This window comes from Microchirus variegatus (genome assembly GCF_963457635.1).
Source record: "Microchirus variegatus genome assembly, chromosome: 7".
Classification (NCBI taxonomy): domain Eukaryota; kingdom Metazoa; phylum Chordata; class Actinopteri; order Pleuronectiformes; family Soleidae; genus Microchirus; species Microchirus variegatus.
Window position 1 is genome coordinate 14,693,959 of NC_139808.1, and position 27,145 is coordinate 14,721,103.

At 39.1% G+C, this 27,145-nt stretch overlaps 2 protein-coding genes across 2 annotated transcripts in view; both read right to left on the reverse strand.

The window, feature by feature from the left end:
* The window catches only part of LOC310929205 (copine-9-like), a gene marked incomplete at both ends in the record, with an annotated part of 119,376 nt that overhangs the window by 24,456 nt on the left and 67,775 nt on the right, over nucleotides 1–27,145 (reverse strand). Inside the window, 4 exons of the mRNA XM_083891927.1 lie at nucleotides 2,968–3,009; nucleotides 5,258–5,362; nucleotides 5,739–5,842; nucleotides 8,689–8,752. Coding sequence (XP_083748053.1) covers nucleotides 2,968–3,009; nucleotides 5,258–5,362; nucleotides 5,739–5,842; nucleotides 8,689–8,752 — 315 coding nt within the window. The remainder of the gene's footprint in view (nucleotides 1–2,967; nucleotides 3,010–5,257; nucleotides 5,363–5,738; nucleotides 5,843–8,688; nucleotides 8,753–27,145) is intronic.
* The window catches only part of mtmr14 (myotubularin related protein 14), a 123,732-nt gene that overhangs the window by 1,700 nt on the left and 94,887 nt on the right, over nucleotides 1–27,145 (reverse strand). The gene's annotated exons all lie outside the window — the stretch shown is intronic.

Below are 27,145 nucleotides of genomic sequence, written 5' to 3' on the forward strand. Positions count from 1 at the left end.
AAAATCTCAAAGTCTCAATAACTTTGATCAATCAAAGTGGTGTCTTGGTCTCATGATGTCAACATTTGAACATCATGATGAAGACGACGACTGGTTTAGATACAAATTGTCATTGAACCAGAACTTTTAGTGGTTCAATAACAATTAAACCACTACATCAGACAGCTGTGATTTTTGTGGTTAATCACCTTGTTAGAGAACAGCATGTTATTCGATTCAAGTACTGAAACATTGAACACTGGACATTCAAAAGTTTAGAGAAGGTTAACTTAAGTTCACCTGTAAAGGTTATAGTGTATTCTGAAATTGAATCCAAAAGTCAAACATTTTTATCTAACTTTTTGTGAGTAGTGTATATATTTCATGTTAGGATGTTGAGAGTTCCAATTATCTTACTGGGAATAAATCTGCCTCCTAGGCCGAGCTGCCTTTGCTCGGCTAATTAACACCACTGTGTTTCAACGTTGGCGATGATGGTGTTACTTCGAGAACCGCTGATTTAGATGATCTGCTTAATGGAATAAATGATACTGAATGATGTCTCAAGTCTTAAAAAGCAAGAATTGCAACAAACATTAACACAAACAGCCAGAAGATGAATAGCGTTGTGACCGATAATGGCAAACACGGCAAAAGTAGAGCAGACCCAGAGGAAATTAGCATGTTCACCCAGGTCTTTACATTTCCATTGATGCCAATCGGAGGCAAAGCTGATTAAAACCCGCATGCAATGCAGAGTCATTTCATTTGAGAGTGAATGACCATTAAACACATTCCCAACTGTTTAAACTCTGGCTTAAACAGGTGTAAGCTTCAAATCCTATTCTGCAGCTCATTCCATGACACAGATGCAGAACATTCAAAAGCCCTTTTCCAGTTTCTGTGCAGACATTTGAGACAGAAAGCAGAAGACAGTCCTGAGAACACAGAGAGTATTTAACAGTACTTTTCTGCAAAACGCTGATGCAAAGATAATACAGAAGCAAGCCAGTAATTGCCTTAAAAATAAAAACATGCCAGTGGCTGAGTCTGCAAGTGAACAGAGCAGCCGGACCAGAGGTGATTGCTCTCTGACAACAAGGGTAGCTCTGCTTCCTCTAAAATGTCATAAGAATTTATGGATAAATAACTGGGCCTGAAATGAGCTTCCCCTGTTTCACAGACCAGCAATAGGCACTGAGCCCAATCTCCCCTTCAGTATGACATCACCGTGATGAGCCACAGCTTTATAATTTGTTATAAATCTCAGGGAAGCATGGTAAGATGTGTCAAGCATAAAGTGAAGCTGTGCTGAGGTATACATGTACAATATGTCTCAATATTCCAACACAGATGAAACATTAGTGGGAGCAAGTAATTTTTGTTTTTTTTAACGGTCTTTGTTTTTTTCCCCCATTGGATCCTGTACACAGGGCTTGAAAATGAGGACCAGCCCACACATAAATCTTCAAAATTTCAAGCTAAATATGATCTCAAACCTAAATGATCAGATACATCCTTGCAATCATGCCTGAGGTTGTGGAATGTTCTTACAACGCATTGTTGTTACACGCAGTTTTGATGAGAAAACACACAAAGTCAATGCAAAGATATACAAAAGATACAAAGGAATTCACATTGCTCATGCCAAGCAACACAAAACACACACGCACACACCGATGCAAACATTTAAATCCGTCATGTTTGCTTGCAAATTACAATAAATACATTATTTGATCTGTGCCAGAATAAGAAAAAAAAATCTACCCCTTAAATGGTCTGTTGAGAGAATCCCTCAGAGAAATGTTTCACTGAGTTCAACACATTATTTTTTTCATCTGAACAAGAAAGACTCCCCTCCAGCATCATCTGACTGGTAAATATCAACTCCCTGCATGCCCTCACATCATCTCAGCATCTCCATTTATCACCACCCGGGGCTGTGCATGACACCAGCTCTGCCTGTTTAATGCTGCTATTTGGAGGGGAATTCTCAAGGTGCATAGAAGAAGTCCATCTCCCACTGGGGAGGAGGCGGATGAGAGGCAACAAAGGGTGAGGAGACGAAAGAGTAACATGGCAGACATTTACGCACGGAAATTACATCAACCGTCTATCAACCATAACATCAAAACCATCTGTTTTTACCATGTGGCCATAAATACATGCCTCCACACATATTCATAAACACTACATTGTGTAGGCTGTAGCACAAGCAAATGGATTTGTTAAATCATCTACAGTCATAGTATTGGCATCATTATTTAGTATCAGACACCAAATTTTACAAAATGTAATTCAGTTTCTGAATGAAAATTAATATAAACATGTAAATGTGTGTATTGACAAAAAAAAGGGAAGAAATACAATGATCGACAAAGAAAATAGCATTTAACCTTATGACATACTTTATCATTCCTCACAGCTGTGACACATGATGAGCAGTTGGTTAAACTGAACTGTATATCACAAAAACATGGTGCCCTAATTCACTCATTCACCTGATAACCACACAGAGCACTCAGAGCATCATTCATGCCTATTTACATGCTGCCACCACAGCTCTCAATTGGGGATCAAACCTTTCAAAAAGTTGTCTACATCCTGCAATGTTTCAAAGTGCAATTTTCTTCAATAGATGATAATTCCCTAATTCTTTGCCCATCAAACCCATAAATATTAATAACCCGTGTTTGGTCCCCTGCAGGCTGTCCATGCATAAACAGCACCAGAGTCAGACTGAGATACTGTGATGAAACACTGCAAGACAGACATGAAGTGAGACATGGTCACACACACTGGGAAAAAAAAAACACCTGGAATTTCAGTTAAGGCCACAAATCTGTCAGTGAAAGATAGAAGCCATGTCAGCATCATGGCCAACGCTCATAAATCCTGACCGATACTGTGTGCACGGTGGGTGGGGTCATACAGAGCATTTTGAGGGACACGCAGATGAGAATGAAAAACAAGAGCAAGAAAACTCACCTCCCGTCTCGGTCCCAGTCGTAAACGTCCACCTTCACCGTCCTGCAGGGAAGTGAGACAAACAGGTGAGACAGTGTGGACAAAAATGAAAAGTGGGAAAGTTAAGTCTCGACTCAAGAGGTAAAATTTTCCTGTTTACTCTCAAAAATTACACTGATCAACTAAAGACAATAAAACGCATGACTTGTTTTAATGTTGTGGCTGATGCCACTGTGACCTAAACACTTCACCCTGTTTGATGCTATAAGATTTTGATTTTAGTTAAGTGTAAAGTAACAACACATTGATTTGGATTAACACTTGGATTGATGGCAGCACTTAACGTGTGTGACTGTCGCTGTCTTGCTTCCATGTTGGTCTCAATAACACCAGCACTGGCCTGAGACATGGCAACATGGCCGACTGCTGGCATTATTCTGACCACCACAGAGTCCGAGGTCTGCTGTTTCACACAGATCCAAACATATGAATACATGAATCAAGCAACAGAGCTAATACTCCTCGCAGCGGATCATTTTGTCATATTATGTGAACAATATAAATGGAACCTTAACAAGAACTAAAGATTTATCCCAGATGTCCTGTGGTTTGGAAGCATCTGTGAACTGCCATCTTCAGGTGTTTCCACCAAAGATGTTTGCAGGCTTTGAGCAGCTTTCTGCACTTTTATTCTCACAAATTCTTACTGTGTCTGTCAGTGAGTAGCACACCCACATGATGAAGCCACCATAGCCATAAAGTTTACTGCAGGGATGGTGCTGTATAATTCAGGTGATGAGCAGTTAGCAGTGTTCACCACACATACTGTTAAGAATTCTAATACAGGATGTTAATAGCTCAGCCACAGGGACAACTCTTATATAATTGAGGCGTAGGAACATTTTAAGCTTTAAAATGGTTATATAGCCTTGGTGAACTCAGCTGGAGAGTCAGACTAGTGACATTAGGCACTTAAACTCCCTCATTGATCGAAATAATAGCTATGACATGACACGGCTTGTGTTGATTTTTGGAGCAGCTGAAAAGGGCACAGGTTGTTCATGGCTTCCTACACATCATTGTAAAAAGTAACACATTTTATTTGTATTTATCCTTTATTTCGCCAGGAATGTCCCATTGAGATCTCTCAAGATCTCTTCTTCCAGGGAGTTTGGTCTAGATAGCAGCACAAAAAGTACAAATAGTCCTGTAGACATACACATTTCAGATATAAAACTCACAATAGAATATACAAGTAAAAAGGAGGTAATTAAAGGAGAGCTATAACAAAGAAGTAGAAGTATACAGGCCATACTAACAACATCCTTCATCTGAACCCCTCAAAAAGGTTATGTAAAACAACATGTTTCTTTCATGATCACCTTTGTATTTAAAGAAGGAAGTGTCTGTAGTTATATATTTTGCAGTTTATACCATGTCGAGTAAAAAAAAAAAAAGAAGTCTACATTGCACTTAAACCTGCACATACTATTGGGAAATGCCACCACAGCAGCACTGCTCTTCATGCTCCTCACCAGATTTGTCTATGGAATTCTACTGGGATTCCCAGCTTGGTTGAAGTCCTGATTTGCTGTTTAACACAGATTTAGGAAGTCCCTTGAGATTAAATCTCTCAAAAGGCACAGAGAAAACATAATTTTTTTTTAAAAAAAGCATGCATACACTTTATGTCATAAAATAAGTTAAGTCCAGTTCAAGAATATCAGTTACACGCTGCTGTCAAACAGTTTGTCAACAGAGTTTTAAATTCACCCAGGGAAATAAAATGCTGAAGCTGTAGTGAATTGTGCCGATTTTTCCATGACCACGGTGCAGCCTTAGAAAAAGCTGTTTAAGTTCTGAGTGGATTTTGGGAAATATGAAGAGGAACTGACATGATGAGCAGGAGTTGTACCCACTCGTACACCTGGGGACATGAGTCGACACAGATATGGGGATAATATGGTCTTGTCACAACATCTAAGCCAGTGCTGTTGCCTCCTTGGCCTTAGTGAAGAGAGTATAAAGTTCACAGTGGTGGGTTCTGAAGGCAGCTTGTAATAAAACGTAAAGCTCTCACACGAAACGATGGTGGAGAGCTGAAAAAGCTGCATTCGTGTTAACGATGTACCCAGATCTATGCCTTTCTGATTTATATCCAGTCAATTCAATTTGCCACAGGCTGGTTTTCACTTTGTGGATAAATTAAACCATTAAACATCACATTTATAATACATTTACGTTTGCAGAAAGTAATGGGGTCTGACCGCTGACTCGATTAACCTCTGAACCGTGTGTGCTGTCCTCTCACCTGTCATAGTCTCCATTACAAAGTGCTCGGACAGGGATGGTAAACGGCTGCCAAACAGGATTCAGGTTGTTCTTGATAACTTCAGTCTTGTGGCAGATGGTGAACCTGGAAATACAAGAAATAGAGTCAGAGAATACAAATAGTTCTTGGAAGCCAGAACAGCTCAGACACAACTGTTAAAAACATAATTTAAGGCTTAAATATCCACTTATAGTAGCATGGTTGTAAATGTAAAGGAAATGGGTCAGAATGTGTGGTAGTTTATTCAAAAGTTGCTTATAATTTCATATATTCATATTTGGAACACTCAAAAACTCAAAAAGCTTCCCTTGACAGACTCTTAAGAATGAGACTGCAGAAACAATAGAGAGTTATGAAGGGATTTAATCTTAAATGGACTAGATGGAAGTCTGTACATGAAGTTTTTTACAGTCAAACAAACAAAGGCAATATATAATAAGTTATAAAACTGCGTACTTACGTCCCATCCTCATTGCTCCGGTAAAAGACAAGGAAAGGGTCAGATTTGCCAAAGAAATCTTTTTTGTCCAGCTTGTTGGCACAAAGCTGCATGGTGGCAATGTCCTGGGAGGAAAAAAATAATAAAGGTTCATACAAAAGTTTGAAGAATAAATTAATTGGACAACTTATGATTAGTTCATACGCGCAACTGGATTTTGTTTTTTAGCACCATTTACTTTCTCATTTACACATGGGTTCACTTGGACTTAAGCTTTAAAATATGATAAACTACTAATATCAGCAGAAAAACAGAAAAAAAAACTCATAACCAAAAGTTTCTACACTGGAGTAATGGCTATCCTGAATGGTATATTTCAACCTGACATATTTTCCATTATTTGGCCATTTTGCACATCCATCATGAAAATATGACAAAAACAAAACAACATAATTAAGAGCTACCACAGTAAACCAGATGTTATATATTTATTTATTTTTTATTTAAGTTTGTTGTCTGTGATCTCAACACATGGCACATTTAAAATTTAAAATAACGTATGGGAAACATTGAAAATTGTCATTTAAAAACTTAGATAGAACTGTTGTTTTTACAACCCAGTCTCCACAGACACATTTGAGCTCATGTTTCTAGATCAATTTCCTTTGCTTAAAATTAGGAACTGAGGATGACGACAACCATTTCCTGATTATGCAGAGGTTTTGGCACCTGGCGAGGTCTAAAAAAAACATTGGGAGTGTGTGTGTGTTTTTTCTTGTATAATTCATTTAATTAAAAAAAACAAAGAAAACATGTTGTAGGGTTTAAACACTCATATTTAACATAGCCAGAATGTCCTGGTAGTATTATAAAATCCAGGAAACCATATTTGTGACAGATGCAGCGTCTCAACCTGTTCCTTGGACTGCGACAAACATCTTCCTCACTACACACTCACACCTATTTCTCCACCTCTGGGTGTGAGTGCGCAGTGTGATGAATTTTGTCTTATATGATTGAGAAATAATTCACTTGAAACAATTGGACAAAATGTGAATATTTTTTTCTTTCCTGAAGAGAATGTACAAAACATTTCCCCATGGTTTGCACAAAAGTAAAATAGTAATTTAGTATTCAGTATTTAGTAATAGTAAATAGTAAATAGTAAAATAAAATAAAAAATCTTGGCGAGCATGTTTTACTTATGTACTAAAATTAACCAGGAAAGCCATTTCCCCCAAGGACAAACACATTGTTTCAATAAGTCCAACATACAGTGCCGATGAACCATAACTAATAAATGTCATCAGTGTCCTCTGGGTACATTTTAACCTTCCTTAAAATAAATATATTATATACTGTTTATATATGTAGACGGGAGAAGGTTAAAAGTTAATAGTGTGTTTACATCACAAAACAGTTTCCTCAGGATTCAGATTATACCATTATGGATGAAATTGCATTTGTTTGCATATCATATCGGTACATAATGCAACATTATGTTTGCATGTGCTGGCATGTGCTCCTCTCTCTGATTGGAGAGTCCAATTATTAACTCCCCCAATGGCATGAGAAGTGCACTGCAGGACTGGATACATAATTCATGAGAGGCTCTGATCATGACTTTGAAGGAAAAAAACACCAATTCACTTTCACTAAATCCGATGCAAATGACAACATTAATCTGGGAGTCTGCGCAGGTCATTTAAATTCTCAGCGCAAAGTTAGAAACAGAGAACGCGACTCATTAATTCAGACTCTAATGCTTAACTTTCTGACCCCTGGCTTGAACTGTTTATATCGCACTCTCCCTCTGTGTGTGTGTGTGTGTGTGTGTGTGTCTGGAGAAACAATTATCCTTTCAGACAAAGACACATTAAGAGTAAAGCCACGTGTATAGACGGGACAATTTGGACCAGTGTTGGGGGTGGTAGCACGTTACACCAATACAAAGTAATGTGTTAAGAGTCTCACATTGCTTTTTTTAATGAAATGTAATCAGCTAATCTGTTACTTTTTTCTTTACCTAATATTTCTGTCCCTTTTTGCCACTTAGACACCAGTCTGCATTAACCGTGTGGAAGTATTCATAGATTATCAGAGTAAAATTCAGTTCTGGGTAGGAGGGGAGGCTGTCAACTGCAAAGAACTTGTGCACCGGCAAGTTGAGGCCTGGGGAGGATGCGGAGGTGGAGGAGGAGGAGGATGCTGACAGCAGTGGTGCTCCAGCTCTAAGAGAACAAGTTTTAACTGAGCTATAATGTCACTTCCAGATAAATTAACAAGCTTGTCGCAGGCTACGTGGTGGACATGCCACCACTGTCGACTATGCAGTCGCCAACTCTCTCCGTGACAGTATCGACAAAGTTCCACTGACTCCCTCCACAAGGCTTACACGGAAATGAAGATGGAATTGAAACATATGTTTGATTGTTTGAAATAATGTTTTCCACTTGTGGACAATTTTATGGTCATTTCACCAACTGGATCCATCCTTTTACAAGGAACCCAAATGTCCCAATATCAATCAAAACAGTCTAAAATGATGCAGTCATAGTCACACAGAGATTGCATTCAGTTCTCCTCCCTTTTAAGTATCTATTTTCCTTCTGTGTGGTTGTTAATGTTAATAAAAAATATGCAGATTTGGGGATTAGGCAAAATTGGACACTCATGAGTGTGATGGACTGGCAACCTGTCCAGGATGTAGCCCACCTTTCGCCCTATGTCAGCTGGGATTGGCACCAGCGACCCCCAAATGTGGAGGATAAAGTGGAAGAAGATGAATTATTATTATTTTTTTATTATTATTATTATTTTTTATGTGCAATAACATTGTAACCTTATTAGTTACTTGTGAAAGTTACATCCCCCAACACTGGTGGTCACTGGAAACACACGTTGGTGACGTGTGAACTGACAAACTCGGATCACCAGGTCTGAGCAGATCTGAGTGTGATGTGACACCAACCCGGCAGTTACTGAGCTCCTCAGCTGTGAAGATGATGGCCCCACACTTCTTCCCTGGAATCCCACTGAGAGAAAGAGAGAGAGAGAGAGAGAGAGAGAGAGAGAGAGAGAGAGAGAGAGAGAGAGAGAGAGAGAGAGAGAGAGAGAGGGAGAGAGAGAGAGAGAGAGAGAGGGGGTAATGTGGTGGTGAAAGAAGTGGAGTTAATTCAGTACATATACATATATACATGAAGCAATTAATTCTGAGCACTCTAAGACAGTAGAGGAGTAGAACACATTTCGTTATATTATTTACAAAGACCCAACATTCCATAAGAGCAAGCACTTGAAGACGGTGATAAGAGAAAACTGCCTTGGTGACACACAGAGAGAAATAAAGAGAGGGTGGGAAGGAGAAATAGGTTTTCTTTCTTTAAAAAAAATAAAAATGTTTACAACAAAATAGAGAGCTAATAAAAAGAAAAAAAAGGAAAACAAACACTTAACTTCAAGAGAGAGCTGATCATTAATTACAGCACAAAGTATACCATTAAAACTGCAGCAATTCTGAAAAGACTCAAGGTCGTCCATATGTTTATAAAACCTGAGCTCTAACCAGAGTCAGGCTCGGAGGTTCACTAAACTGACACTGCCATTGCTTCTTGCCCATCGTCTGTTTTCTACACATGGAAAGAAAGAGAGAGGGGGGAGGAGAAAAAGATGAGTAATTAACTACAATCTATCTGGATCTGGAGTCAATGCAGCAAAGATAATATGGCAACTAAAGTGTCTCTGGTTTTTGCTATAAAATATCACAAATATATAACAAAAATATCACAAGTATAATGACCTAAGTTTTGAAGGTTTCTCATCACTAGTTTTTGGTAACAGGGCTTTCAGTGGAGCTGCACAAACCCTCTGGAACTCGCTCACTCTGGCTATTCACCAGGCACCAACTCTGGAGTCTTTTAAATCTGTATTGAAAGCGATACATGTTCCTGCAGGTTTTTGCCAGCTGATTGTTTTTGTTTCAGTTTTGCTTTGTTTTTTCTACTACTGTTGTTTGTACAGCAGCCTTGGGTTTCATGAAAGGCGCTATAGAAATAGAATGCTCTTATTATTATAATTAGTTTTAACATTACATATATGTGGGTTACAATATGATTAATTGCTTTTTTCCCTCTTTCTTAAATGTCCATACTGATGTTTTGTGTGTACAATCAAGTGTACAATGTATGAATTGTTGCTTTCATTACCGCACAGTGAGCTCTAAAAACTGCATTTGTACTGCCATGTTTTTACCTGAGCCCACAATGGACAAACTAAACACCTTTTAAGTTTCACTGACAATTGAAGGCTACAATATGGTCTCCTGTAAACTTGAAATGGAACAGAACCAGTAGATGTTAATCTTACACACTCTATGTTAAATTTTACCAGGACAGGAGACTCACACAGAGCTTTGGAGTCATTTGCTTCTGTTCACACCACAGTTGCCTACTGATCCCACTGTCGCGCGACACTTGACATTTGTATTATTAATTACAGCAGCAGTGACAGATGCACAGACAACAGCACATGTAATCACACACTGCATGTTGTGGTTCTATATTGCTCTGGATAAATAACACCTATCTTCTTCTCGCTCACAGCTCAGGGTCTGCCTCGGAACCTCTCTTTGAGCGTAATGGGACTTTTAATTCAAGGTGAATACATGAAACAAGCTAATTTGTTTTACTGAAATTAGATTTCGTTGAGTAAGCTCCAAAATCATTTCTCTGAATGAGTCCCCAGCTACAGCAGGAGTTCAGAGCAGTTCTCTGTTCCTGCACTGCAGAATTCTCTGCTTCTTTTTTCAACTTTCTCATATCTTCTTACAGATCTTTTCATACGACACAAGGAAAGTTCTACAGAGGTTTTGATTGTGTACAAAGGCACAATTAGTTGCAAGACAAAGGATTTAGTTGAAACTGAGATAGTATATGATTTAATAATCTAAATTAATTACATTTTAATTCATTAAATTCTGCCTCTAGTTTGGTCTTTGAGAACAGAAACAATGTAACATTTTTGTATGCCAAGTTCTTCATCTGAAAACAGGCGCTCTCAAGAAAAACTATCAGAACTGACTGAGGGAGCGATTGTGTGTATACAGCAGTAGTGCAGGGGCGGGTGGGGCCAAGAGAAATTTATCTTGTCAAACTGCTAAACAACCTTTTATTTTTAGCAGATTTCTCCATGTTTTCAGTCATACTCCACTCTGTTTGCAGCCATCTTTATTTACGTATGCAATGCTAATGCCTATACATATATATATTTTTTATTTTTTATTTTTCAAACAAACAGGACTATCCGAGCAAATGAACTCCGGTTTGATAAAGAAGCACCCTTAAACAACATTGTGTGAGTTCATCTTCATCTGGTTAGAGTTAATACAAAAAGTGTTTTGGGTTTGAAAGTAATTGTGTTTTAAGGGGGGGGTTCATTGCAACATAATATTACTCACCCAAACAGTGGTTCTCTGTGTGACTCTCTCATGAAAGAGAGTGATAAAGTGATACAGCTGCATACATATGGACTACGACTGAAAAGTCCACAGGGGGGGTGATAGAAGTTTTGTATTAGAGCTTTTAAATTATTTAAATGTTACATCTATTCAATATTATTATATTTGCCTTTGCAATTAATATTGAAGCAGATAGGACACAGGGGACAAGTGAGGTGGAAGCATAAATGTAACATAAGAAATAAAAAAGTACAAAGACAGATGCACTGAAGTCCAACTAGCCTCCTTCTCATATCTTAAACTGTGTGTTGGAGAACAGTCAGTAAAAGCTGCATATTTAAGGATTTCAAGTCAAACCTAGAAAAAAAAAGATCCACAACCACAAACATCCACTTGATACTTTTCTGAGGCTGAGTCACACTCCACCTCACAAGACAACAGCGATTTGTTCCATCCACTTAAAGAAGCCCCACTGTGAACAGGCCGCCTGATGCTGTCTTGTGATTATGATGCAGGCTTTGACTCAAGGATATCACCATAAACACCTGTGACAAACAAACACACTAAAAAAAGAAAACCTGTGCACACAATCTGTTAAACTGCAGAATCCACAGATGATAATCCTGCGCAAACATTCTGCGAGTGTTTCCTGAGCCCTTGAAAATGAGGTTTTTAGCTCAGGGTCAGTCTATTGTCTCCATCCTCTGCCACCTTTGTGAACACAGTCACGTAACCTCAGCGGCACGAGAGCAAGTTTAAGTGACATAGCTTCATCTAAAGCAGGAATTAAATCCGGCCCCCATTCCAGTTTCCTCTCAGTGTGGCTTTCTTTTTAATCAATCTCAGGTGACCCTCCTGCTCCGACGCAAGAAAGCTAACAGTGATGTATGAGCAGACAGCAATCGCTCTGATAATGACCTCTATGTGGTCGCATGGAGAAGTGTGTGTGTGTGTGTGTGTGTGTGTGTGTGGGGGGGGGGGGGGGGGGGGGGTAGTTGTAGTAGTTCTCTCTCACACAGACTCACACACATCACTTGTCACATAGGCTCCTATTTGCATTCATGTCGTGACTCTGAAGCTGCACGAGAGGACGGAAGCAATCGATATAGTAAATATGCTGAAAATAACATGGAGATGGAAGTCATCAAAGACACTGTGTGTGTGTGTGTGTGTGTGTGTGCGTGTGTGTGTGCGTGTGTGTGTGCGTGTGTGTGTGCGTGTGTGTGTGTGTGTGTGTGTGTGCGCGTGCGTGCGTGCGTGAGAGAATTCCAATTTGTTCAGCTGTTTTCCGACACACTCACATACATACAAATATGTTGATCCTCTGTAGGTATGAGGACACTCCATGAAGTCCTGAAGTGTAATACGTAAAACAATATGTGTCAGATGATTATTCATTTCCAGAGGGGGGGGGGGGATGATTAAATGCTGTTCAGAGTTTGGTCATGATTCTGTGTCATTGATCAGTAATAGCCTACTTGACTAAATACATGACATGCTTGTCAGGAAATAAGTTCTGCTAAAAAATAGAAATAGTAATGCTAGTGAAAGCAAATTACTCGCTTTATCTGCTCGAATTTCAGGGAGTAAAACAACTTGAATGAGTTTTTACTCCCAAAAATCTTCAAAACAGTGCAATACTTACCTCGATGTGGTGTTAAGCCTTTACTGAGCAAAGAACTATATCTGGTAACTTATGCAGACATCCGAAACTACTTTATATGATGCCTGGGATTGATTCATGTGTGTTACTGTGAGAAGCTCATGGACTTCACCCAGCCAATTGGCAGAGATCCAGCTGCGTTACAAAAAGCATCATAGTGAAATTTGAAATTAGTGTATTTTCCTGCATATACGGTCAAATCTCAAAAACTAATGATGAAAGTTGATGAAATGAGTCAGGTGGAACATCTGAAACGTGCAGGACCAGGATTGGGAAATACTGTTCTATAATGTTCTAAAATAATGTTCCTTTCACTTTATTTGTCTTTTTTTTTTTTGCATATTCTTATTCTTTTTGTGTTTTTCTTACAACAGACGGGGAAGGGACCATATAAGGTAGCTTCATGGACCTTGATTTTCTATATGAAAATATGTTTTGGGGAAAAATGTACCAAAAGGAGCAAAAAAAAAAATCCTGTTATATCCCCCAATAACACTCTAGGGTTGTTATGTTTAATGAATTTCAACAAGTGCCCTGTAAAGGTTTAACAGAGAGCAAACATGGTATGAAACGCTGTATAATGTAAGACTGAGCATGTTCAGATGCACATGCACATATTTATATAACATCTCTGTGATCATATGCACCTCATCAGTGACCAGGGATTTCACCAGTAAATGTAGGCAGCAATCCATTGGTCTCATTGTGGGCAGTGAAAGGAATCCCTGTCAGAGCTATAAATAAATGCATTGACATGAATGTTAATGTTTTCAGAGCACAGTGACTCAGTGTAGCTCTCGGCTGGTACCCACTGCTGACCGTAATGGGTGATGCTATGCAGAGTCTTTGATGTGGAGGTGGCCGAGCACCATGTGAGATGATTGAAGGATAAAATATTCATGCAAGTGTAAGTAGATATGAAATAAATATACTAAAACACAAGGCATTAGCTAAAAAAACCACTCGTTTTAAAACATGAGAATTATTTAAGTCATCGCAGAGAGCACTACATCAGCTGTGGCTCTGGAGAGGATGTGTTCAGTCTGAGAAAATGTTTCTTTTCAGTGTTGAATATTAAAGAGTAAAAGGCATTAGAGCACATGTGTCAAACTCAAGACCCAGGGGCCAGATGTGGCCCGACCACGTCATTTCATGTGGCCTGCGAGGGATTAATTGGTCTGTTCATTAAAGTGGTCTGAACATAGAATGATATGGCTGCAACTCACTTGAACTAAACCCAATCTGTGTTAAAATAGGTCTATGCTGCTTTAAGGCGGCGTTGACCATGAACTACATTTCCCACAATGCATGGCAATTGCGTTATCCACAAAGTGACGGCACTGCCACTAGATCGCAGTGTATCATTGTATATGCATCACGCGACGAGTAAAATTGAATAAGTAATAAATACAGAAAGTTATTTAGCAATATGTTACAGGGTAGTTACCTTTATTTTACATTATGCTGATGTGGCCCTCGGTGAAAATGAGTTTGACACCCCTGCATTAGAGCATAACAAACCAGAGTATAAAGTTTGAAAGTCACGCATATATAGAGATACAGAGCCAAACAAAAAACGAATTTAGTTGAATAATGTAAAGATATGATGCAAGTGCGAGTGCACGCATGCTGAAAGTCATTAAAAAGACAGCGTTCATCTTGCTATCAACAGCCAATAAGCTTTGAAAATACCAACGATTCTACATGGACTTTATTACAGTGATGGCACAATTCACTGTCGCTCTGGTCTAGTGATTCATTTTCTTTCCCGCAGGTGAAAATCTCTTTAATGAGACAATATAATTAATTACCACATGTGGCTGCAGAAGCTGCTGTTGCTCAGCTATAGTTACATGGTGCTGTGCTGATAGACAGAATGTTGTCAGACTTCAGACAAGAATACAATTATTTGAAATCTGTAATCATCAATAAAAGTCGGGGGAGGGGGGGGGACAAGCAATAGAATGAGTCCCACTTATGTTTTCACCGTCATGGACGAAGTTGGAGCCAAAATCAAGGCAGACTTGAGACTATCGTTGGTGTTTTTGTTTCAACGATTTATTGTATTGTGATGTAACTTAGCTCATGAAGCCAAAACCAATTCTCCTGAATTTTCATTCACATGGGGCTTTTATATTAAATTTGTATGGTATTCTGTGGCATTTACATGTGTATAGATGATCATTATTATACACTGCTATAATCAGGGAACACAAGCAATAATCCCATTTTCATTAATTTCACATAAGTGCAATAAACATGTACAATATCTCATGTTCACTCCCGTTACACTGTAAATATCAAGCCCATAATGTATATGTATTCTGGTAACTTAATATCTATAATGTACATTATTATTATTATCTATAGCCTTATTGTCAATATTTTTCGATATTGTACATTCACAGATGTGAACATACATGTGTATCATTTTTACCTTTACTTTAAATGTCTTTGCTGCTGTGACACTGTCAGTCTTTTCTTTTCTTAACCATTTGCAATGTATTGACAAGGGCATGGTCATTGAACTCAGTACAGCTTACAATCATGTGTCTTATGATGAATTCTCTACCAGGTCAAAGGAATCATATAACCAATAATTATTTCTTAACATATGATATTCTTTTTGCTCTGTGCTATCAGACCATAAAAGGATGGTCAGATCAACAAAAGAGGAGGTCTTAGAAAAAAGCCAAAAGCCAACCAGCAACACTGAAAGGCTTTGAATCATGTTATCAGGAGCCAGAACGCTTAATTATCTATTTTCAAATCTACAAGGTTTGAGTGTGTTCTGTTAAAGGTGGAGCTTTCATCTTCCAGTGACAGAAGTTTAAAGCAGAGAAATGAGGGCAGTTTCTTTAGATCTGCTTTATCGGTGTTCCACATCAGAGGGCAGATTAACATCTAATTAACATTTAATCTTCAGTATTCACAAGTTATCATTAAAAACAAATTCACATGCAATCAATAAAAGATCTCAACCAATTGCTAACAGTAACCTTCAAGTTTAATCTAAATGAATGAAGTGGGACATTGAGTTCGACTTCCTCCAAGAATAAACATATCAAACTTGTGCTTTGACATCATTTGCACATTCAACTGTTTCATCCACTTAAGACCTCTTTTACTTCATCTCCAGTTTTATTTCAGAATTCAGCACTGAAATAATCACATTTGAGATGAACTTTGCTCTATATAAACTAATATATTCTCTAATTAAATGGAAATGAAATGCAGTATGAGATGCCTGGGATTGATTCATTTTTTTTTTTACCTTTAACCAGGTTAACCCCCATGAGATTTTAAAAATATAAAACATTTTTTAAGGGAAACCAGGCCAAGACAAACACATCATAATAAATATTAATGGTGAAGAGCTCCAAAATACAGTTGTGTAACAAGCAGAATGAGGCCATAGTGACATGAAAAAGCAGAGTGAAGCCAGAGCCTGAGGAACCACAGGCGCAACTTTGATGCAAAGTCCCTCATCGTTGTTATTTCCAAGCGCCTCTAGCTGTGTTGGTCATAACTCATTTTAAAGTGAAATTAGCATGTCACGGCATATCACAGCCTAGAGTGATTCAATCGCTTTTTTTTTATTTTTAATGTTCATTCAAGTGGTCTGAACATAGAATGATGTGGCTGCAACTCACTTGAACTAAACCCAAACTGCTGCCATCACAAAACCATGACATCATTAATTTTGGACATCCCAACCAAAGCACTATCCCCAACCTTAACCATCACCAGTTAATGACTAATCCTAATTTTAACCAAACCACAATTAGCCTTAAACTTAACCAGTTCCTAAGAAATTAGGTTATGCTTCATTAGGACCAGGTTTTGGTCTCCATGAGGACTACTGGTCTTGACAAATTCAGTGTTTATGCCAGAAAAAGGTCCTAAAGAGGTACACACACACAAACATATAAAATTTGAGGTCCGTGTTCAGCTGCTTGGACAAAACATACTATTGGCTCGACGCTGTCCATGGTGCTGAAGAGGATGACGGCCAATTAGTATAATATTATACTCTCTTAAGATAATTGAACTATGGAAAGATATAGGGATGGCATGATTTTTTTTGTATCCGACAAGTATCTACTGATAACTTCATAAATTTCAGTCCGACACTGTTATTTTAGCCTTTTTAACCGATTAAACTGTTAACACATTGCGCTAGTCATTTCAAGCTAATTAAAAGACACAATTGTCCAATTGTGTAACAGATTTTTTTTTTCATCTATCCGATCAGCTCATCCCTAGCTAGATATATCTCATATACAACTCAACTGTAAAAGTGTTAATGTATTGTTTATATGTGACAGAGACCAGTCACGGTTACTTATATGTGTAGAAAAATAGCACTGTGACATAAATATTGTACATATTACATCACACCTATACCAAACAAACTGCTGGATTCAAGCTTCGTCTGTTTTAAAATGTGGTGCATGGATGTAATATTCTCCATACATCTACATAAGTCTGGAAGCTGGGTTACCACGCTTTAGACAATAATGCTTGTATTTTCTTTGTGAAGGTGACCTGATATAATTCATATACTGACATTGTAACTACATATATATATATATATATATATATATATATATATATATATATATATATATATATATTTTTTTTTTTTTTTTTTAAACATAATAACTTTATTTTCACCTTGATGAAACATGTTTTTAAAAAACAGGGAAAACAAAGATAAAGATCATAATCACTTTTGCTGCACAGCTTGATTCACCATCAGAGATGAACTTCACCAGGCACAAAATATGATACCGACTGTTTTCATCTTCACTTTGCTAAAGGCGTTTGCTGACGTCATTAGCCGGAGTGAATAAACTGTGTGACGATCAGTTCTGTCAATGAGAGCTTCACTTTAAACTGATTAAGTCATAATTAAGAACAACAACAGGCATGATGAACATTTTCATAATCCAAGTTCACTTTGTCTTCACAACTACAGCCTCTAGCTGTAATATAGCCCAAAAATAATGTTTTGGTTTGTTTGTTTTTTCTACTGCTGGCATGAGGTCAAAACATTATTTTGTTTTACCAAAAAATTATAAATTCCTGCAAATTTAAAGACAGTTCCATCAGCTTCTGTTGTACTTGGTGTCAGCCATTGTTATACAGATGGCTACATTTCATAAAACTTGCAGACATTCCAAAATCAGTTACAAGGGATTGATAAAAATCATGACAGTTATATTCACTAACATCTCATATTAATTCCAACATTTTAAAGGTCCCATATTATACCCTATTAACCCAAGTTCAACTAGGTCCTGATGCACTAATGAACATTTAGTGTCATGCTTTAGTCAAAATATCATAAGGATGAAGCACAATAGCAGTTCAATAACAAAATAGCCTTTTTCAAAACGCTCGGTTTTGTGCCTGATCATTTACATGTGAATGAGACCCAGGTAAACACACATCCACTGCTTCCAGGGGAGTGTCGTTCTAACTTACTATCCACAGCCATACTGTCGCCACTTATCACCTATTGTCATGCAGTGTCGTCACAACCCCCGCTCCATATACCCCATAGTAATGTCCGTTTACCCGTTGTTACTGAGTTTCACCGTAATAGAATAGCAATAGCATAGAGTGACCACAATTTTGGCTTCTCGCAATCATAAAAAAATCGAAGAAAAACGATTAATGCGCCGCGCGGCGTGTATGTAAATTCCCATGCTAGAAAAATACCCTGAACGCACCACTGTAACTGCGACTGAAAGTGACGTGTGTGGGTCAACAACACGAGGAGAGAACGTGGAAACACGACAGAAAGGGAGCCTTTGGTTGAGAAGAAATGTATGACAACATCTACATCTTTCTGCAGTGCTTTCAAACGTGTGCTACTCATATCACCGATCCACACACTTCACTCGCTAACTGCAGGCACGTAACTGGTGCGTTCAAGGTGTCCCTCCAGCATAGGAATTTACATACGCGATCAATAACAAAGGGCTTGTGTAGTTTGTGAACATTTTTTTCATAAATAAAATATATCCACTGGACACAAAAATCTTCTGAGGCTGGAAGTTTGTGTAAAACACTGTGCTCCGCTCTTCCTACCTCGCCTGCAGTCTCGATTTCACAGGGACAAGGGGGGGCTACGAGCTGTGAAGTACTCTGCCTGGCAGGGTGCCAACATTCACGGTGAAATGTACGCACTGTCGTCACTTGGTCGGGAGGTGTAAACATCGCATGTTTTATCGCCTATACTTACACAAAGTGGAACCACTAAAACATGACTGAAGGCCACATTATACTTCTCTGACTGCATATGCGTTATCCGTCTGCGTCACCACGGAGACGCCTCGAGCATTTATACTTCTGCGTCGTGGTGACGGACACTCGCTGCAATTTCCCGCCCGATCAGTAGGGGTCGCTGCGCAAGGTTGTTGTGCTTCTGGCTACAGTGAGCAATGGCGTCCGAGAAAGAAAGAGAGAGAAAGTCTGTTGTTGTTGAAACAGTGGCCGTTTCTCACTTTTCTGTGTGACGGAACGCAGTTTTAAGATAATTTGCGGCGAGAAATTGGCCATTTAGAATCTAAACATGTGTTGTGTGTGTTAAGATATGACGTATTTATAGTTCGGCAGTGGCGTTATCGGCGGGGATCAGCTCCGCCTCTGTCAGGACGCCCGGAGCGCACTGAGAGCCGGCACAGAGCAGCTTCGCTCAGCCTGTCCTGAGGACCAATCGCAGCTCTTGCCGTCTCCGTTGTCCCTTGACGGAGTGACGGACAATTAAAAAATATTTTGTGCACCCGGAGACGACGCAGAGGCTCTTCGACAGGTTCTGCGTCGACGCAGAGTCTCTACGTAGCCTACGCAGAGCACTTTACGCAGAAGTATAAATTGGGCTTGAGTCTTGTTTTTTCACATTTTGGGGACTGGTATGGCCCCGAGTCCCAAATATCAGTAGTAAAAGTTCAAAAAGTTGATTTTTCACAATAGGGGACCTTTTAAAACATTTTCCAACAGCATGGTTAATGTTAGTCAATGCGTCTGATATGGGTTGGTTTTACCAACATCAGACATTCAGAATATTTCATCCACAGTATTTTGGGTTTCTCAGCGCATAACATCTCACAGACACAGCAGCTGTTAAATGACGACACCGACAGTCCACCTCCATGTCAACGTTAAATCGTCTCCGCGAGATCCCAAATCCCTGGAATCTCCTCCCTGAAAAACTTTTGACATTTAAACGGCAAGTGTGTGTCTCTGCGTCTTCAATGAATCGTCTAGTCTGTGCTTTCTCAGGATTAAACCATTGAAAATTGACTACAAAGTTTGTTGTGCCTGTGGTCTCCCACGCTTTTAAAATCAAGTCAGTTTAGAAAATCCTCTAGTTGGGGGCGCCATAGATTATCTCTCTGTGTCTGAGTAAACGGATCCTGCTTTCTGTCTGATATAAATCAGAAAATGTGAGAGCACATCAACCATCACATAATTTGTTTTGCTACACACTGTCAAAGACATACTACTTAAGCCAAGTTTGATCAGTCAAGTTTGGTCACTCCCAGACCATATTAAAAGTTACTCAACTAGAAGGTTCTGATGGAAAAACTGAAATAATAAAACAATTAAAATAATCAGGATAGCTAAATCACTGAATGTTGAGTTACATCTGCAGGTCGCTGAATTCCTAGGATGGCAGCGTATACACACACACGCTCACACACATGCAACAGATGACCTGAGGCAATCTCTCCATCTATGAAACTCTCTGTCCTTTTGTTGCTTTAGTCTCAGATTCTCTTAAAGATTCCTTTTCCTTCCTTTAGGCAGCTGTTACCAATGCTGAAATGCCAACCTTTTCTCTGAAAAGATGAGTCAATGCAGCTGCTTAGTAGAACAGCCAGTAAGAGCACCTTCTCTTATAAATCCCTAAAAGCAGTTATAAATGACACATTTTGCTCTCCTTTGCAAATAAACCTACAAAGGGAGTATGTGTGTTCTGCCATTTCTTCAGATCAGATTTAATGTATGTGAATATGTAAGTAGTGTTGTTTGGTAGTTGAGGCAATTTTGTTAATGTACAACCACACACAATATGTGTATGTTTATACAACATGTGTTACAGAAACTGATGAAATAAAAAAAACTTTTTTATGCATGACTGTATTGTACTATAGCTGAAGTGCATTCACAGAGTTCTCCCATCGAAAAGCACTTCTGCAGATAAGGGAAGTAAATTGCTCTATGATTTTACAGTGAGCTTTCAACCCTTAAAGCAATTCCAAATAGAGAAAATGGAGTTCTGTCCTCTAAGCTCGTCATTAGGCTGCAGTGAGAGCCTCCAGCAGTTTTTCCCATATATAGGCCAGTCCTCATCATATCCTATCAGCAGAGATATTCTTTGAGGTCACCATGATGGCTCCATGGCAGCGCCACATCAGTGATGCTGGTTTCACTCTGAATCAACAGTCGCCATGGTGACTCATGACCAGTAATAACAATAACCCGACTATAAAAGGAGGAATCTGTAGCTGCTCTCAGACCAGCGGACAATTTCAGGAAAAATGTCCAGGAGCACATGTGAGAATGTGAATGTCCACAAAAGTGAATGCAAAAGTGAACATCTGACCCACAGTGATCTTCTTCATGGAAACAGCAAAATGGAAAATACTGGACACAAACATTCATTTTAAAGTTCATGTCTGAAAATAGCTCTTTCTTTCTGTCTATACAGAGTCAACTGTACAGATTGTGTGGATGAGCCCAGCAATGATGCTTAGTACCTACATAAGAGTTGAACTTGGACAGAGGCTCCCTCTGATCATCATACTCTGATATAGAGTTGAATTAAGGCCCAAAGTCTGAGAAAAAATTAATTGCACCAACACGCAGCACCACCATCTGTCTGGACGTATAACACAAGACAGGTTGTCCATGAACTAACCCTGCTGACTGTTGTTTGTGACTCTATAAACTGCAGCCTCAGCACAAATCCACATTCAACACAGCAAACTAAGTTTTTACTCTTCAACTGTCAGCTTCACCTTTAACTTCTTGGCAGACAGCAGTAGAACCCGACATGTTTCTTTATACTCGACAAAGTGTGGGCAAATTGGTTACCATCTTTCTGTGAAATCTTACGAGGCGTATCTAAATGTTTTCTGCACTGCTCTGCTGTCAGGTGAGTGGATGGTGAGCGCGCAGGTTTTCTGGTTGAATGAAAACTTTATTTTCACTTGAAAAAAAGCAGAGTTGAAGTGTGAGGGTTTTTTTCATCTGTTGTTTGTTTGTCTAGAACATTGCGATTTACTTGTTTTTTTTTACACTGCTTCAGTTTTCTCCAAAGTCAGATTATACGTTTATAGATTAAAGTAGTCTGACTGTGTGAGTTAACAATAATTAAGAAGATGTTATCAGCTTTGCCCTTCAACACTTATTCTCTACTCAGCCGTGGAGACAAACATGGAGGGCAAGAGACAAGTAAATTATGAAGTTTGTGTCTGCACATCAATCATGCATGAGGCTGTAGAGTGAACACATCTTTGTGTCCATCTACAACAATGTGAGACACTGTCCATCTGTCAGAGTGTCTCTGTCCACAGGGCTTTCTGCATGGAGAAGAAGGTGATGTTCATTTTGATTACAAAAGACGAGAAGAGGAAGGGAATAAGAATGGGTGAAGGTGGTAACATTGGCTTCAGCAACACACACACAGGCACTTTTCTCTCCTGTCACCCACTGATGGGAATGACAGGGCAAAGGACAACCGACAGCATGAGCAGCTCATTCAATTACACAGCTCTGATGAAAAGCTTTCATGTCCTCCAGAGAGAGAGCAGTGGATGGAGGGGAGGAGAGGAGGGAAGTGGTCTTGGTTTGGAAAAACACTGTCAGCAAATGTGAGTCAGAATAACTATAAGTGGAACACAGAGAACTTCTGGTGTGTACAAACAGACACACGCCACACAGAGTGACTGACGCGATACGCAACACAAGCTCACACAACATATTGTTCCAAACAGATTCATCTCCATCATGGAACTGTGGTCTGCTTTCCTTGGCAATGTCAGAGCAATGATGAGTACCGGACTTGATTTTATACCAAACCATACTACACTCAGCCTTTCAAGACAGCAAAGCAATGCTACTTGTATGTATTGGAGGTTTGTTTTGTTCAATCATGTCTGAGATAACTATACTGGCAATTGTCAGAGTATAGAAGATATTGCGTTGTTCACAACAACCTTAAGTCATTCAAATTTAAAATATTTGAACTTTTTTGGTCAATTGCTGCAGCTCAATTAGCTAATGCTGTGATTCCATCGTGGTACAGGTATGTTTGGTACAGGACGGTATGGTACAGTTTGGAATGGTAAAGCCCTGGATTGGGCCAGCATTTCATATGAGGTGTGAACTGAACTATTTTAGTCTGGTACCACAAGGCCCTTCAAGGGCACTGCTCCACTTAGTAGAACAACATAAAAATTAAATACAATTATCACCTGGTCACACAGAAACTACGTGTGTAAAAATTGCTAAATTACACAAAAGCCTAAGACAGAACCCAATAAGACAGAATAAGAAGCAAGTAAACGTAATCACCACCTACTAAGATGTAAAACTCAACTAAGACTGGACATCAGCCATGAAAATAGTGTGACCAGCACGACGCATAAATCCACAAAGAAAACAAAAGCGACTGTAAATAAAGGGCGGCAATGGAGGACATCCAGTATTCTGTGTTGCTTCTTTTTTTACATCTGGCAATTAATCACCAGAACAAGACAAGCTTCATTTGAGAGAAGGCTACAGGCTGAACAGATAAACACCTCTTTTTTCCCTACCATCACATAGAAGTGACGATTCTCTGCTGACCAGTCAACAGACTGGAGTGTGTCTTGCTCGGCGGGATTACTTTGCTTGGTACCCCCAAGGAGGGGTGCCAAAAACTGGGGCTGTACAGTTAAGCTATTTTGGTATCCTTTTTAATATTCAACAAGGGAAAAGAAAAAATATTCCATGACATTCTGAACTGAACCACTTGGAGGAAAAGGGGTTTATGTGTGGACTATGAAAGACTCCAGGATTAAGGACAGTATCTTGGAATGAAATAGAATGTGTGATCAGTTATGCATTCCCTGAGATAAAAGGAACTGTAGGCATGTAGGAATGTTTAGAGCGTGTGCGTCGACATAGAACATGGAAATAATAAGGAGGCTGTTAAAGAGAGGGGCTCCATGAAGCATTCTAAGCATGCGAGTGGTACACAAATTGATTACTTTGAACAGTGATGGTAAACAGTGATGGTGGCCAAAACAAAAGCTTGGTTCATTTTTAATATTAAGTTTCAACTTCTCTCAATTATAGTTTGCAAAGGTTTGGGCTGCTTGGTCCTGAAAAGTTACACATTGAGGAATAGCTGTACATCTTTATACTCAGCAGGAAGGTGAGTGTCCTCTCAATGCTGGCTCTGGTCTTGCTGTGCTTTGTCACCAATGCTGGTTATATTTCAGCCCGAGGAGGGAGAATGTCTGGTATGTTGGGCTTAAAATTTAATCAAAAGGAAGCCGTTTGTGGCCTCGTGTAAAACAGCAGCAATGAGGACTCTGCTTTTTGTGCGGGGAGTGAGTCAAATGAAAGAGTGAGAGGATTTTTGTTTCCATAGATGCTCGTCATTATTGGGCTGTTCACGGTTGTTGGACAGTTTCACAAATCAAAGCAAACAAAAATGCAATAATCTTGCCAGACATCAGGGAGAAGCTCCTGAAATTGAACTGTATAAGACCACTGCATGTAGGGGCAGATTGGAAATGAAAGGCAAATGTGTGTTTTTTTCTCCTTTTTATTTTGAATACATAATTCAAGGGAAAGCGAGTCAGGTACTGAAGCTCAAAAGACGAGAGCATGCCATGTTGAAGAAAGCACTTTGGAAAAGTCTTGCCTTGAGTAAGAGAGAAAATAGCAGATGATAACAGAGGGAAAATGTGCACCCTTCTCAAGCATCCCAGAGCGATAATGAGCACCGTCTTTTTTTCAGTAAAAAGGATGACGATTCATTATGCATTTTCCTTCTTCTTCGCTTCACACTCAGCCTCCTGTGAAATGTGACAAGGAATTTCATGCAGGGCGAGAAGTGAGCTTTTAGCTGGCAGTGAGGGGTCATTACGGGAAAATCTCTTTTCACTGGTTCTTAAGTGGATTATTGAGATGTTCGTGAGCAGTACGCACCAGGATGTGAATGAGAAGAGACAGATGTGTGTGGCTTCTTCTGAAGCCCTTTCATATTCTTGCTCAGGACACAAGAAAACACTCAACGGAGTACAAACGCTGGAAAAAATAACATTTTAAAAGTAGGCAGCTCAGAGTCGGGTACTAACTTTTATGGCAGAAAATTATTACTAAATACAATATTTTCAATATATCATGTTTATTCGTAAATCAAAAAATGTTATGTAAACCAGCAACCTGTGTTCACACATGATTTGATTTGTTTGATTGCTATTTAAACAATCTTCAGCCATACCCTAATTACAGGGTTTGGGGTTTGAGTCCATGGCTTCAGTCAGTCCTAGTGATGGACCTGCTGGACATGGATATCAATCACACAATGTCAGTGCTCCAAAATGTGCCATTGGTAATTATCTATTAGACTCTTAATGGCACCATTATTTTGTCATGTATGCCTGGTGTCATCTTTTCTCAAAAGTGAGAAGCCTGTAGAGAGCACCACGACAACAGTATCCTATCTAGGTTAGATGCAAAGCCCAGTGAGCAGCGATTATACGACAGTTAATAATAAATGACCAGTTCGACTGAAGTTGAGTGCGGTGCAATCCTGGCCGCGCTTATTACCCTCATGACACTCATGGGAATAGCTAATGGCAACATGCTGCAGGTGTCAGCGCTGAAGTGAGGAGCTGTAATTTATATCTTGACACAGGAAGCTGGTGTTGAATTCTGGATCAGACTTTTTTGTAACCTGTCTATGCACAGAGGCATGGACATGACACTTTATAATTTTATTTCATATAATAAGATATATAATGCCACAGTTGTCTTGTGTGATAAAGGCTGACTGAAAGGTGAGAGGGCTGTTGGCCTGGAGCTGTTGGTTAGATGTGCGAAAACAGAAATAAATTCCCCAGAGAGAATCTGACCTCCTTTTTCTGCTCCTGCATGTACAGGGGGTGGTGATGGAAAGAGTGATGGAGGGAGATAAAGAACAGGGTTCCCCACTGCTAACCCAGTTGGGAGCCACACTCGATCGCATTCATTTGCAATAACTGTTCTCTTTTTGGGTCATTTTATGGCCAATCTGCTTTTCTGCAAGATCGCTGTGGAGATGAATGAGATGTGGAATATTATTTGTGGAAGATTATTTGGATGAAGTGGTTAAGCATGAATTATTATTTTTAAAAAATCGAACTAATTATAACATCTTTAAATACATTTATTGTGGAATTTCCTCTTACACAGGTGATGCTATATTATAATTAATCATCATGTGGCAGTGTTCACCATTAGTCATATCATTTGTGGACACATTTTACAGTTTACATAAGTGACCATCACTGAATGTTTGACTCCACTGCTGCATTATAAAGCCATGTACTGCAAGCTGTTGTGCTTCATGCGCTCTTTTGACTGTTATTGCTGTCAGCAGCAGTGAGCAAAATCGTTTCATCTGCAGCCGTGTGAGATCTTCTCTAAGAAACTAAAATCACAAGTTTGCTCTTGACACGATCTATATCGTAAATTGGGCCGTGACAGTTTGTCATCGTTAAGAAACAAAAAAGGGTCCTCATATAAAAAGTTTGGGAAACATTGCTCAAGAGTGTGTATCTGTCATTGTGTGTGTGTGTGTGTGTGAGAGAGAGAGACCAGAAATCCTCGACATTCGTTATCAACACAGAAACATAAATGTCCCTTTTCTTTGATTGGGTTTGCTTTCTTTGATTCTGTTTTTATCCTGTGAAGCACTTTGAGTTGCATTGCCTTATATGAAAAGTGCTTCATGAATCAAGTTTGATTGATTGAAATAACTTCCTGTGTGCAGCAGAGATCTAAACACTCCTACAGTGAGAAACAGAGAGAGAGTCATGTGGAGTCTTTATCAACAGTGTGTGAACTCATTTGAAAATGATTCGTATGTAATTCAAAGATTTTTACTGTTTCTTACTAAAGTTTCTTCCATTCATATACCAGTTAAAGCATTATTTACAAAGTGCCACAGGACTCATTCACATGTGTAGTGTTGCTAAATTACACAAAAATGTGATGCTGACAACTTGTGTAAACAATTCCATACTTTCCAGTTAA